Below are 14,949 nucleotides of genomic sequence, written 5' to 3'. Positions count from 1 at the left end.
CACGAGAAGTCTCTCCAACTCCCCAATTCATTGTGTACACATGTCACCATGATTCAAATTCATTTTGTCTATGAGTCCGGTTTAAATAGTGGCGTGCACATACCTTTGTGGTACAGTTAATCTTAATGGATTTCCATACAATTTCTGTTCTAATCAATCTAATCATGAATATTTTGTCGTTGAGGTAATTTTCTCTCATCATTTTTATTCATGTGCAATTCCTTTTCTTTCGAGGATAGTTGGTTTATCTTGAATTGTTGACCTTTTTCTTAATGTGTATCTGAATGGCTAAAATGGATTATTGATTCATTCGAGGTACAAATTGTTTTCTTAATTTGCTTTGGAATAGTGAGTTTTAGGACTGTTCTTCATCGACAACATGGTTTGGGCTACAATTACATTGATGTTGTCCCTCCTCACTATTGCAGTTTCAAGTGTGTATTGTCTTTAATATTCATCCAAATTCCCTCCTCTATAAATTATGTAAGTTGAATCATCTTTCATTTTCATTTTTTATTTTGTTTTATGGGTTTGATTAGAAACAGTTTAATAATCTTTTTGGGGATTTTTACCAAAAAAATTCTTCAACAATGATTGATAAGGAGGATAATACTTCAGAGCCTTTTGATGCAGAGACAAAAGGTTGGGTATATTGTGTTATTTGAAGCCATCTGAATAGAGTGATCACTCATGACTCTGACATTGAGAAGGGCATATATAACTCCATTTTGCATATTAGTTTTAGTCCTTTTTATTTTTGAAATAATATTAGCTTTAGTCCTTGATATCTAAGTTCTTTGTATATTCCACAACATTTTTTCCCCAATATAATGGAATTGGGGAGCCAAAAAACTATATGTAATAGCACTAATCCTCATTTGAAATATATGAATCTTATTTTTTTTTGCAAAAAAAGCTTAATTGTGTTTTATTGGATGAATATGAATCTTTTGTTGTTTTTTTTATGCATAAACTTTTGATCATAAAGATAAAATAGGGTGTTGATTAAGTGTTAGGGAATATGAGATGTGTACATGTATCATTGTGTTGTTGCTTCTTACAAGTTAAAGTTGTTTCTTTTTTACTGGTATTAATTTTTTTTCTTTCACATTGACAGATTCATATTGTAGCATTTCAGAAAGAGAATGTAACCAAAAATCTTTTCAGAAATAGAAAAGAAATAGGATACTCATAGCATGATTCTCAATGGAAGAAAGATAGTAGCAATGACCAAAAAATAGAAAGTTTAAGTCACTCCACATTATTATTGTTGAGATTCTGAAATGGAAAATTCTATTGTTTAATGGTAAAAAATGGGAAATTCTTTGTATATATCTCTAAACTTAATACATATATTTAAACTTATATATAAATAATTATACTTCTGGATTATATAATTGACTTTAAGCCTCAATGTGGAATCTCTAACAATCGGTTTAGTCATCATCCAAAAAAGTACATGGGTGCCATACCACCTATTGTAAACTGAAAAAAGGACATCACCAATTTTACTTCAAATTTTAGTTAATATCAGTAAAATATGTGGTTTTTTATAGTTAACGGGTCTTAATTATTAGTTATAGTTCTACTTATTTTGATTTTCGAGATCATGCTAACATGTGTGTTAATTTTCCTTTTAAAAAAAATATTTTCCTAACTTTTGTTATCAAAAAGCAAACAAATAAGCTTAATAAATTACTCCATCCGGTTACATTTATAAGCAAAAAATCACTTTTTAGATTCATTCAATACTTAATGTATTTGGTCAATACATAGACCAAATTCATTATTTATTCAATGAACCTAAAAAGTGCATTTTTGCTTATAAATGTGACCGGAGAGAGTATGTTTTTGGATCTGCTAAAAGTAAATAGATGTTTTGGTAAGATTCAAATGTTATGAAGATTTTTATTTTTATTGCAACATTTATCTCTGTTAATTTCTTTTGTAATTTTTAATAGTGTCAACCTGTTTTGTAATTTTAAATTTTTGACATTTCACCATCAAATAATGGCCATAACCGATGAAATCAATTTTCAATTCATTTTATTTTTTAATTTTTATATGACTTCTATTAAACTATATATGTTTACATTGTTGCGACTTATTCGTTTAACTTCTTCTTGGAAAGACCCGTGCGGTAGCACGGGTCAAGAGTCTAGTTTCAGTCAAAGAAAACATGAAAGCATGACTTGTGCCCCAAGGCATTGAAGTCTTGAGCCCCAAGTTTTTTCTTTTATTCTCGAGTGCTACACCGAGGGAAACTATTATCCCCGATTGACAGAACGCCCCGCTACTGACACTTGAACAACTTTCAAGGTCTCGTCGCTTCGGTCAATCACTTGAGCCCTGATACATTTTCGGTGCCATGGAGCTAGACCCGTGAGCTATTACGCTCCCTACATAACTACCAAAGAAAATATTCACCTTCGCTGGGACTTTGAGATTCCAAATTACACTCTAATCACCCACAACCTTCGGATTATTTGTGTCAATAATTGAGTCAATACACAATGGGGTATTTGAACGAACTGTCTAAACAAAACAAAGTTCAGCCACCACCCTTCTATCCTCCTATACAGAAATAAGAGCCGTATTCAAAACAAATTTCGGTTGCTCATGATTAAAAAGCCTTGAAACTACAATTTGGATGTCCTAGTTTAATTTCTTAAAAAAAAGGTTGAAACTAAATTTACACTCCAACTTATACTATAAGAAATTAAGAATACATGCGATCACATGATGTACAATTTTCAAAATTATTTATATTTTTATATTTAGTTTTTTAATATATGTCCCAAGGACCGAAAGAATTGTTTGAATTTGAACCATACTTAGAGAGAGAGAGAGAGAGAGAGAGAGAGAGAGAGAGAGAGAGAGAGAGAGAGAGAGAGAGAGAGAGAGAGAGAGAGAGAGAGAATAAGTTAAAAATAGACCTCGGTTGATGGAATGAGATTGAGATTACTGATAATAATTAATGTTTTTTTCCTAAAAATAATAATTAATGTTTTTTTTCCTAAAAATAATAATTAATGTTTTTAAAATTAAATTTATATCATAAACACTAGAAACACAAAATTTAATTATCAATTAATTCTAGTTTAATTAAAGTCCCATGTTCAAACTAAGCATGGGTACACAACAACTTTAAAATTCTTAAGGAGATTTTATCTCCCATTTGGGTTTGACAACATTCGAGGGATTATTCTTCTCAGTTACACGAGGATATCTGATTTATGAATGTGAAAAAAACATAAGAAATGGATGTTTAAATTGTGTTTTAAAATTTTTTTTTTTGACAACACAAATAATGACTTAAAGTAAAAAGAGCTAGTCCGGTCCTTTAACACTTCAAGGATTTTTACTAAAATCTCATTGATTACATAACCACTAAGACAACCTAGCCCTACATTTTCTACCTTAAACTAGAGGACTTCCTTGCCGGAACCTAAATAACTTATTTGTCTGAAACTCTAAGACTCCCTTGCCTCAACCTAGAGGACTTCCTTGAAACTAAACTTTTTGTGTTTGCAACAACTTGACAGATATGTAAAGAAATTAAAGGACAAATTACAAGTGTATTAACTTTCCTAAGAAAGAATATAAATAACACTTGATAATATTTCTGATCTTTGCCAAGTGTGAAATTATGTTTGAATCAATTTTTGTTTTGTGGGTTCGTAGTATGAATATTCTTCTTTAATGAAACATGCTTCCTTTTATATGGGATTTGAATGAAGTCGGTGCTTTGAATAGTGTCGTTGTTGATCCCATTGAAGGTACGATTGTAGATAAAGATTCCTGGTACCTTGTTATGTCTTGTAGTGCGACTTTGGCGCTGAATCACTCCTTTAACGATCACATGATTTGTACTATATTTTTAGATGGCGTGATTTGATCGTTGTATGGGAGATATTCTTTGTGTCTTTGTTGAATATAAGAGCATCTCCAATGGGGGGTCCTTACTTAACAAGGACCACTCCCCGTTAAGGACCCTCCATTGGAGGAAGATAAATTGAGTCCCCGTTAAGGAACAGGCAACTATATAAGGACCCTCTCTCTCCTGAGTAACTAACGGGTCCCACGTTTAAAAAAGTAATAAAATGTGTACTACTTGGTCCCACTTGCATAAAGAAGTAATAAAATGTGTACTACTTGGTCCCACTTGCATAAAGAAGTAATAAAATGTGTACTACTTGGTCCCACTTGTAAAAATGAGTAATAGATAAATTATTTTTGTTTAATATGTAAAGATAGTGGGACATATTTAAATACTTTTCATTGGAGTCCTTATTAGTGTATTGTCATTGGAGTCATTGAGTCCTTAATAGGTACTTTTATTAAAAAATTATAAATAAGTGATGTGTCACGTGGGGTCTATTTAAGGAGTCCTTGTTAGGGAACTACCATTGTGGATGCTCTAAGTAAGGCACAATATTGCTCTAAATGATCGCTCTTGCCTTAATACAAATGATGTCATATATAGTTGCTCGATTCCTTCAACTGATGACGTGTAGTGTTGACTTTAACTTCCCATATCATCAATGACTCTATGTTGCGTAGAGGACGCCCAAACAATCATGTTTAGGTGTCCAAAGGGTGACAACGAGACATTCACAAAGCTTATGTTTTCTTGTCCAAATGGTAAAAATATTCTACAGAAGAAAGCAAACACATTGCAATATCAATTGTTCTCAAATATATCGTGATCATAAAAACTCAAAATTAGAGGTCTTGTTCTTCAAACCATTTTGATTTAACAATTTACACACCAAAAAAAAAAAACTCAAAATATAATTACCTATTTGAGTTGAACATTTTTTTATTATAAAATTGTATTTTAACTGTAAATTTCTTTTTTAACTTTTTAATCAATTTTTGTTTTTTTTTTTCGTGAAATGAAAGTTTAGGTGAAATGAATTTTTTTCAGGGGTGTGTGAGCATTTAAAGGGGCTTATAGAGCAACTTTCTAGTAAAGTTTGATTTTGCAGGCCCAAAACAGTCAAAGAGAGAAAGAAAAAAAAAAGTGACAAAAACAAAACATAAGAGGACTCGGGTGTGTTTCTCTCAGAAAACAACCACAAACGTTGTCTGTTCCAGCTCTGCCTCCTTAAACCTCCCTCTAAACCCTAAAAAAATTTCAACTGATTCTGCAACTTTTCCAACGTAGAACACGGTGAGTCCTTGCTAAAGCTTTATTTTCCTTTTCCGCTGTGTATTTTCGCGTTAATTCATGTTTTTCTTGTTACTAAGAAGCGATCTTTTTTCTGAAATTTTAAGCTTATATTGAATTTTTAGCTAGTTTTTTGTTTGTTCTGAATAGGTTTCTTAGTTGAAAATATTGGGTTCTATTCTATATTGAATCTTCACTGTTATTTATTTCAATTGGGTTTTTTTATTTGTTCAAAATTGGATTTTTTTTTTCCATTGAAACTGTACTCGGATCCCTTAAGCAACTGAAATGGTTTCTGTCAGTTGGAATACTCACTATTTTTTCGCAATTGTTGCATCTTAACTCTCAAACACGAGAGAGAAAATGAGAATCTCAATTATAAAGAAATGAGAGATTTAATTTGATGGTTGAGATTCAACAATTGAGAAAAATTGTGAGGATTCCAATTGAGAGAATCCATTACGCTTAAGCAAGGTCTCGAGTCTTTTCGATGGGAAAACTGTGGTTGAAAAGGGAGATTCCACTAAAGGTTGTAAGCTAGGTTTTCCGGCCAAGAGTAATGCCGGTGGATACATCACACTGATAACATGGTTAAAAAATGAAGTTCATGCTTTGTGTTTTCTTTTCCCTTTAATTATTTGTGTTAATTGTAAACCTAATATGTTCCGGAAAATGGATATTTATTTTTGTGCTCTGTATCCGTATAGTGGTTTATTTGACTCATGTATCTTAGTATTATTTTGTTTTGAATTTGATGATGCCAATTCTCCACCTACTGGCTTGGGAATATTTTATTTTTCTGAGTAAAGTAAAGAAGAAAAATAATTGTTTTGTAAGGTAGATTGCGTTATTTTGTTGTAAAATGATTTGTTTTACTTTATTTGGTATTTGTATAGATTGAAATGGAGGTGCCTTTGGTTAACGGTGATCCAATGATTGACGATGAAACTGAAGATTTGGATGAGGAAATGTCACCGTTTGAATCAGATTCAGAAGAAGATGTCAAATTAGCTGAACCATCTAAAACTGCAGTGAATAACAGAGATGCTATATTAGATAAACTTGGAGACATAAGCTGGCCTGAGAATGTGGATTGGAAGCACAAACTCTCCGTTGATATTGATCAAGGGCAAGAAGTAGATGTGAACGATGACTTGGCACGTGAGCTATCGTTTTACACGCAGGCATTGGAGGGAACTAGACAGGCCTTTGAGAAGCTTGAGTCGATGGGTCTCCCTTTCTTGAGACCTGCTGACTATTACGCAGAAATGGTGAAGGGAGATAGCCACATGGAAAAGGTGAAAAGTCGGCTATTAGATGAGAAGCGGAAGATGGAGGAGGCTGAAGAGAGGAGAAAGGCCAGGGAAGCAAAGAGATTGTCTAAAGAGGTTCAGTCACAGAAATTGAAAGAAAGGGCCAAGCAGAAAAAGGATGACATTGAATCTGTTAAGAAGTGGAGGAAGCAGAGGCAACAGAGTGGGTTTGCTGACGGTGCCGATGCTCCAGATAAGTCTTTGAGCTTTGAGGATGGAAAAGTGTTCGAGAGATCAAAGAAAAAGAGGCCTGGAGTGTCTCCAGGCGATCGGTCAGGAGGTAAGGCAAAGCAAGCTATGGGAAAGGGAAAGAAGCCGCAAAAGAAAAGAGATACTAAGAATGCCAAATTTGGTTTTGGAGGCCGGAAGGGTTCGAAGAAGCAGAATACAGCTGAAACAACTAATGATTTTGGCGGATTCAGTAAGGGTTCTGCTGCTGGAAATAAGAAGAGAAAGAGATAAATATAATCTTGTTTTGTTGTCTCACAAAGGCGTGTAATGGAATGCGGATATGGCACAATCTGGAGAATTTCCATCAAATCTGTAGGTTCTCTTTCCTAAATAGATCATGGTAAGCTGATAAACTTTATTGGCAGTTATAGATTCTTATATATCTACTGCAATTTTGATGTTTTGTTAAACAATTTGTTACGCTGTGCTGCTCGTTACTATAAGATGTAATCGCTCGTTTAAGTACCAAGCCTGTTTTAGTAGAGAAATAACTATTTCTTTTTTGTTATGTTATTTATTTATCAATTTTTCAATTGAACACTCTTTTCTTGTCTTGTTTACGGGAACACTTGCATTGGTGCATGTCATTGTTTGTTTCGTGAATGCTTCAATGCCATTTGGTTGGCATGTTTTCAGAATATTTGGAAAGAGCGCAACGATAGACTTTTTGACTGAAAAGATTCATCTTCATCTCTGATTTTAGACCTTGTGATAATTCAAGTTTGGTGGTCTAATCCTTTATGCTGTCTTTGATTAATCCATCCACTCTTTGTATTTTTTCTTTTTTCTTTCATTACTTGTAATACTTTGATTGTACCTCTTATTTTTTATTCTTAGCACTTGTGCTAAAAATAATCTCTTTAATATAATTTTAGCTTATAAAGAGTATGTTTGGTAAGACTTGTTTTTTAACTTACAGTTTATGTGTTATTAGCTCATTTACTAAAAAAAGACCAATTTGGAAACTGTCGCTTTCTGACAAGAGTATAACTTACATCGGTATTTGATAACCTAATTCAAGTAGCTTATATTAAAGCTTATAGCTTCTCATTGTAAGGAGGGGGTATATGTTTGTTATTATGTTAGTATTTGTCTCCTTTGCCAGGATTCGAAACCTAGATTTTTAACACTATAACTCGTTTAATCTATTGGTTCAACCACATGACTTTTAACTTATTTAATCTCTTAACACAACCACGCATTAACTCGTTTATTCTCTTAACTCATCTCTTAGCTCGTTGATTTCTTAAGAACCACATCCCTCTGAATCCATCTAGACAGGGAAAAAAAAGTGTTTAGAATGGATAAATCCAGACATAAATGGTTTTCAAGAATCATGGAGGAAACTCTCTCTTTCTTTTCTTTTTTTTGTTTTGTCTCAGAATATCGTAAATAAAGCATAAACAGTTTCTCTAATGACTTGAAATAAGCTTTTATACCTCAAGTTGGAATTTCTTATTTAATTTCCTCATGAACACCTATAAATTTTTATGGTTTTTTATAGGTAGAAACTATACTTGTTGTATACTACTCTCACACTAAATAGAGTGGATGAACTAGGATAATAATAATTAATGGGACAAAATTTGAAAAATAGTGCAAAATTTTATTGATATCGCAAAATGACATATATAGTTTGGGAGCATTTTTTTTTTTTTTTAGCTAGAATGACATATAATTTGGGACAAAAAGAGTGTATGATTATAAACAAACACAACTTGATTTTTTAACGTCTCAACAAAAACAACTTGATTTTTTAAATATTTATTAATCTAAAAAAATTAATCAATTTTTATGTGCCGATTAAGGGCATGTTTGTTACATTTTTTCTTAAAAAATCCCTTTCGTTTATTAAAATAATCACTTTTGAAAGTTTAATCTGTTTCTAACACCCTTAAAAAAAAGTATGTTACAATTTTTACAAAAATAGAAATCTAAAATAAAGAATCTAAAACCAGTTTTAAATTCTTTTTTTTAATCATACTTATCTTCAAATCTATCTCCATTAACTTCATCATCACTTTTCATGTTTGTGTTTTAAATCATAGTTTTTGCGATTTAAATCGCAGTTTAGCTGATCTTATCTATTGCTCATATTGGTTTTGAGTAAGGTTCTGGTGCGATATATCGAAGAGGCAGGTCAGATCATCGTTTATGGAGGAGTTATTGTGATTCATAATTTTGTTTTGTCAAAACAATGGTGATGGATTTCTTCCTGCATTAGTTCTGGGATTGTGGTAATTCTTTTTTGACATGTCTAAAATCTTTTTTTTTAACGGCAAATTATATTTATAGAAAATGGATAAAAGTACAAGAAGTATTATACTAAATTTTTTGAAATTAATACAAGTGATACTACACTCACACTCAAAAAGACTCGACAACAAAAGTAGAATCAATAAAAGTAGAATTCAAGTTTTCATCTCAAGAAATAACTAATGAAAGAGATACTGCATTTTGTCTGAAAATCAACACTAATAAATAACTTAAACATTACAAGAAGTAAATCATGAAAGAAAAATCAATTAAAGTAGAATTCATATCTTGATCACAAATGATCCATCAAGTCTTGAGGAGTTTCCTTCACTAGTTTGTTTTTTATATGAGCAATTTGTGGCCAATCATCACCCGTGTTTGGTTGACACCTTGGCAATAACAAAGGGCAATCCATAATAATCAAAGTATTTAGAGACTCAAGCTTTTCCATTCCTTTGGGCAGAGAATCTAACTTTCTGCATTCAGAAAGAACCAGTTTTTCAAGTGAAGTGAGGTTACCTATACTTTCTGGTAAAGAAGTTAAACCATGACAATCATAAATCCTTAAGTCTTTCAAAGTTTTCACGTTTTCAACTCCCCATGGAAGGGACTTGAGTTTTGGAATACTCCTTAATGCAAGAGAACAAAGGTTTTTCAGACCCTCCCACTCATTTGGATATTTGTCAAGATCAAGTTCTTGACATCTTTCAATAGTGAGTGTTTGGAGTGAACTCAAAGATCCGAAACCTTGTGGTAGATACGCTAAATTAAAACAATCTCTAATGTGAAGTTCCTTAAGTGAAATGAAGTTTTCAAGCCATCTTTTTGGTGGAGAATGCTCGATGCGCTCAACTACCATGGACTTCAATTTGGAGAAGGGTTTCAATTGTGAATTAGAAGTTTTGATTTCAGGAGCAGCGTAATGCATTGTATCCTTCATTGATCTTACGTTTGACTGCACCAGAACGAGCTCATCAACAAGACCGGGATATAGCGGCATGCAAGCTAACTGAGGACAATATTGAATATTTAGCTTTGAAATGCAACTGAAAGATGGTCTATCATTTTCCCGTATGTCTTTTTCCCACCAACTTTTTAGATTAGGACAATCTGAAATTGCAAGTTCCTTCAAGGATGAAAAGAATTTTGGTGTATTAATGTGATTGTTCTTTGCAATGAATTTCAAAGAGTCCAATCTCAGAAGTTGGAGAACCTTGAGATGTAGAAGCTGATCCATTGGTGGGAGAAATTCGCAATTGGGACAGTCGTTCAAGGTAAATTTACCAAGGTATTGAAGTGAAGCGAGCCAATTAGACAACATGTGGCCATGGTACCCGACAACTAATAGCTCTTTCAGATTCTGATGTGGCTCGAGACAATCGATAAATTTATTATCTATGTCGACATTGCTTTCTTCCTCCTCGTCATGATCCCATCTTAGAGTCAAGAACTCGAGGTGTTGCTTATTTTTCAAAAAATCATCTTTAGCAGCTTCCTTTGATTGAGAGAACTTGACTTGTTCAAGATGAGAAATTTCCATGTGGCCTCTCAGATTGTTAAGATCTGTGAGTGATCTTAGTCCTCCCGTGACTTGTTTCTTGCTGGCTACGAAAAGTGACAATGTTTGCAAAGAAGTAAGCTTATTTATCCCACTTGGCATTTGTGTTAGATCCAAGCATCCCTCTAAGTCAAGATGATTGAGGCAACTCAGATCATCCATGTCTTTTGGCAATTCCTTGAGGACATGACATTGAGACAGTTTCAAAGTTTGCAAGTGGATAAGATTTGTTATGCAACTAGGAAGCTTCTCCATGTTGTTATGGGAAAGATCTAGATATCTCAAGTACTTCACATCCTCAATAGAGCTTGGAACTGTCTTGATCCCCAAGTCATGTAGATCCAACACGCGTAGCGAGTACTTGAAGGTGTCAAAGATCTTATCACAAGTTGACGTTGTCATCTTTACCTCGTGCGGAAGACGAGGGTTGTTAATGTTGTATGGCAAAAGAATGGTCCTTAGTTTCCTTGCTGTCTGAAACACCGAATCAGGGATCTCACATGAAAGATCTAAAGCAAAATTGAACGAAACTCGCAGCGTTCCGTCACGAACTCTCTCCCCCATCACATCAACGGTGATGTTTTCGTCACCAGCGATTTCTTGCCTTGCGAATTTATGCATTAACCGATTCATTCTATATAAGTAGGTGTTCATGTTGTTCCTCACAACACCGCAGTACTTCTTGTGGTCACTTTCTTCTTCCACTTGATGGAAAACCAAAGGAACAAAGTCTTCGAAACAAGCTTGACCAAATTGTTGTTCTGGATTGATAAGAAACCCTTCACCAGTCCAGATTTGAATCAATCTCTCTGCATCAATCAAATAATCTTCTGGAAACAATGAACAATATGCAAAGCATAATTTCTGATAAGTGGGAAGATCGTCATAATAGATAAGCTTCACCTTTTCTAGTGCTTCCTGAATCCATTCTTCACCACCAACACCACTATGCTTCTTCATCACCTTTGCAACGATCACTATCAAAAGAGGGACCCCACCACAATTCCTCATGATGTCCCAGCCCTGCTCAGCTGGTTGGGGTTTGGATTCGGGTTCGATGGTGCTTTGTGCTTTTTTGGTTGAAGTAATTGGTCCATAAATCTGCTGAAACAATAACCAAGATTCCTCTTGATTAAGCCTCCGCAACTTCAAAACATATGTAGCACCAATATTGTTGGCGACATGGTTGCTACGTGTGGTAATGAGTACCACTGTATTGGTACGGCCACCAGCAACCTCCATCAATTTCTTCTGTAACTTCTCGAGGTCATCATGCTTATTAATCTCAATTCTCAAATCATCTATAATAAGTAAGCGGTGTTTGCCATTGGTGGTGGTCGTCATGGTGCAGGTAGGTATCTCATGGTGAGGTATCTGATGTGAGGATTCAACATCCAAGGTTTCGCTCATGAGACCATTCATCGAAATTTGTTCGAATTCAAAATTCGCTTTGACTTGCTCATCCTCACAAACGAGATGAGCAAGTTTTGTTTTCCCAATTCCAGTAACACCAACAATAGCAATAACAACAGGAACAGCAGCATCAGTATCGGCGCTCTTCAGGTTCAGCAGGTGATCTATAATCTCTTTCTTGTCATTTTCTCTTCCAACAGCTACAAAGTCATCGTATGCAAACTTTCTTCTATCATCTGTATTAACTTCTGCTGCTGCTCCCTTTGCATCTTCCTCATTCAGCAAGCGTTTGAGTTCGTCTGTGGCTTCCTCATTCAGCAAGCTTTTGAGTTCATCTGTGGCTTTCTTCACTTGGAGCGTGGCTTCGAAACGATCCTTTACTTTTAAGCCACCACTGGTACCCTCCTTTTGACGGAGATCCTCCATCAAATCACTCAAATCGATGAGTACTTCTTTAACCTTTTGAAGCCAAGGGTGAGGAAAAAGAAGGCTGTTGGGGTGGTGTTTTTGGACTTTGTCATTGATCTGCTTAATATTTTTTTCAAGCTGTTTGATGTCAATTCTTGATAGCTTATTTGCAAGGGGTTTTAGGGAGTTCATCCATTGTAGGATGTTGGAGATTGAATGGGAAAGCATGGCTACGTCCATTGATTTTGTATTTTGTGCTACGTCCATTGATCTTGTGTTTTGTGTGTGAAATATTTTCAACAAAAATGGATTGATAAGTGGAAGAAGACTATTGCTCACTATTATCTGTATTAATCACTACATTTTTCAACTCTCTCAATATTTTTTTTATGTTAACCCTTCCATTATATTAAGAAGTACTTTGCTAATCTGGAGTTCGACCGTGAGATGAATTCTTCCACTTAATAATAAAACTTGAGTTCTACCAAACTATTCATATTTTTGTGAAGTTCATTAACCCCACTTAAGTTCAATTGATTGGTTTCAACTCTTTCAATTTAATCAATAATAAAATACAACAATAGATTATGATTTATTACTTTTTTTTTGACCAAAGATTATGATTTATTACTTACTAATTGATTAATTGATGAAGATTAATTAAGAATATAGAAACAAAGCTTAATCGATGGTTTCAACTACCTTTCCTGCTGGGTACCAAAGTCAAACAAGAGAACCTAATAATTTTAAAATGTTGCAACTTGCAATACTTGCATTTTGGCTGATAGAATCCGTTCATTTTTTTTTTTGTCAGTATTGTGGAAAATTAACAAGTAGGAAACCAACATGGAAACATGACACATGGGCTTGGCCAGTTGGCCTTATGGTCTTCGTAGGAAAAAATTACATTTTTTTTGTTGGTATATACGCACTGTTTAATGCGAAGACTTGTGAAAGGGATATATATATTTAAATATCTCTTCTTTTTTAATTATTTCCATCATATTCTCACGATAGATAGAGACACTTCACCTTACAGAACTTTGAACAATGATTTGATTTATGGAAAATACTATAGTTCCCGAAAAAAATCAACCCGACAAATCACGATAGGCATAACAAAAAAACAAATAAACACCACCACATGCTTTATTCCACCAAAAACGGCATTACACCCAGTCACCTCCAAACACATAGGCTTCGTGATTTGTTCGGGATCATTCTGTTCGGGTTGTATAGCATTGCTCTTGATTTATATATGATTTGATTTCAATATCTCATTTCATAATATATGGAGAAGTAGCAAATGGCAAAGGATATGTTGGGAGAAAAAAAATTAATAATACGGAGTTGAGTTTGATGAAAAGAGAATAATGATGCTTATGGTTTATCACTGAAAGAATTATGTGTAACTTTCACTAACAAAAATGATCAATTTATTGTCCTCATGATCTTAACTCAGTTTACAATGCATAATATATGCATGGTTTAGAGTTCGAACCCCCGACATTACAAAAAAAGTTATCGATTTGAGACTAAAAAATAAAATGATTGATCTTGTACAAACGTTAAACTAAAAAAATATCACTATTAGCTCTCTTTCATTTATATGTTATTTGTTTTTATCTCTCTTCTGTACTCGTCTTGTGCTCGGATTGGTTTTAATGAGATTTTACTTATTGATTTTTTTTTTGAAAGAAGATTTTACTTATTGATAAAAATGAAAATTATGATTTTTTTTTTTATAATGTTTTTGAAATGAAGGAGCGGGAAGAGAAGGAAGAAAAACTTTATGGAGACCTAAATAGAGGGGAAAGTAGAAAATATAGAGAGCGGCAATTTGGGATCGATATATCATACTGAAAAGTAGAATTGTCAAATAGGTTGGTCAGAGCTCACTCCATCTCGAACCGGTGAGTTAACACTTATAATTGAGCTTGAGTGGACCAACGTGTTTGCTAAGAAGATTGTTTTTCCCACTTAAAGAATTGCTCTCCCACACCTCAAAATTACTCTGAATACTCCTAACAACAGTTAACTGCCGTTAACTTTTTAACATGTCAGTTAACTGCCGTTATAGGTTATTTAGGTAATTTTGAGGTGTTGGAGAGCAATTCTTTAAATGTAAAGAGCAATCTTCGTTTGCTAAATGAGTTGTCAAAATTGAACCCTACTTAAGTATTAAGTGGTTATACAGTTTGATGGGTTAATCCAATCCATCGAAAGTGATAAACGAAACAAATTATTTCTTTGAAAAACTATATTCAAATATGTATGTCATGTAAAATTTTGATTGACAAGGATTTAATCAACATTATGTTCATATGAAAATCAATGCATACCACCTAAATTAACATTCATCAAATAAACTACATGCTTTTAAAAAAAATAATAACATTGTCCCTAAATTGATTTCGTTATGCAGGACACACACACGACGATTGAAATATCTCACACGCTTGCACCACCATGATAAGTGAGAGACTATGAGAGGGATACCGATGATTTTTTAGTTTGACCGATTTATCCTAAAAACATGTTAGATTTATTTATTATATTTATATTTTTAATGTGGCATCTGAAAACTTAGTGGCCCA

The 14,949-nt window shown here is 33.7% G+C and overlaps 2 protein-coding genes across 3 annotated transcripts; one reads left to right on the top strand and one right to left on the bottom strand.

Annotated features, from left to right (window-relative positions):
• The first annotated feature begins 5,076 nt into the window (after window positions 1-5,076).
• LOC146920636 (putative rRNA-processing protein EBP2 homolog) lies at window positions 5,077-7,255 on the top strand. Its single transcript, XM_085714030.1, has 2 exons — window positions 5,077-5,176; window positions 6,070-7,255. The coding sequence occupies exon 2, from the start codon at window positions 6,076-6,078 to the stop codon at window positions 6,946-6,948; it is 873 nt and encodes a 290-aa protein (XP_085570156.1). The 5' UTR covers window positions 5,077-5,176; window positions 6,070-6,075; the 3' UTR covers window positions 6,949-7,255.
• Window positions 7,256-9,172: 1,917 nt separating this feature from the next.
• LOC146920635 (putative disease resistance protein RGA4) lies at window positions 9,173-12,843 on the bottom strand. Of its 2 annotated transcripts, XM_085714088.1 has the most exons (2): window positions 10,135-12,779; window positions 9,860-10,070 (listed from the first exon to the last, which is right to left on the bottom strand). In XM_085714088.1, exons 1-2 carry the CDS (start codon window positions 12,617-12,619, stop codon window positions 10,003-10,005), a joined length of 2,553 nt encoding a protein of 850 aa, XP_085570214.1. In that variant the 5' UTR covers window positions 12,620-12,779; the 3' UTR covers window positions 9,860-10,002. The 2 variants fall into 2 exon arrangements, with proteins under 2 accessions (XP_085570213.1, XP_085570214.1); XM_085714087.1 differs by having other exon boundaries at window positions 9,173-12,843.
• Window positions 12,844-14,949: the final 2,106 nt, after the last annotated feature.

Source organism: Medicago sativa, chromosome 5 (genome assembly GCF_051527215.1).
Source record: "Medicago sativa cultivar Bolivia chromosome 5, Bolivia_mono, whole genome shotgun sequence".
Taxonomy (NCBI): Eukaryota; Viridiplantae; Streptophyta; class Magnoliopsida; order Fabales; family Fabaceae; genus Medicago; species Medicago sativa.
Note: the sequence above shows the minus strand (reverse complement) of the source record. Positions and strands in the feature narration are given on the sequence as shown.

What these genes read in the sequence shown, in the direction of transcription:
- LOC146920636 (XM_085714030.1), top strand. Translation starts at nt 6,076, where the DNA reads ATGGAGGTGCCTTTGGTTAACGGTGATCCAATGATTGACGATGAAACT.
- LOC146920635 (XM_085714087.1), bottom strand. Translation starts at nt 12,619, where the DNA reads ATGGACGTAGCACAAAATACAAAATCAATGGACGTAGCCATGCTTTCC.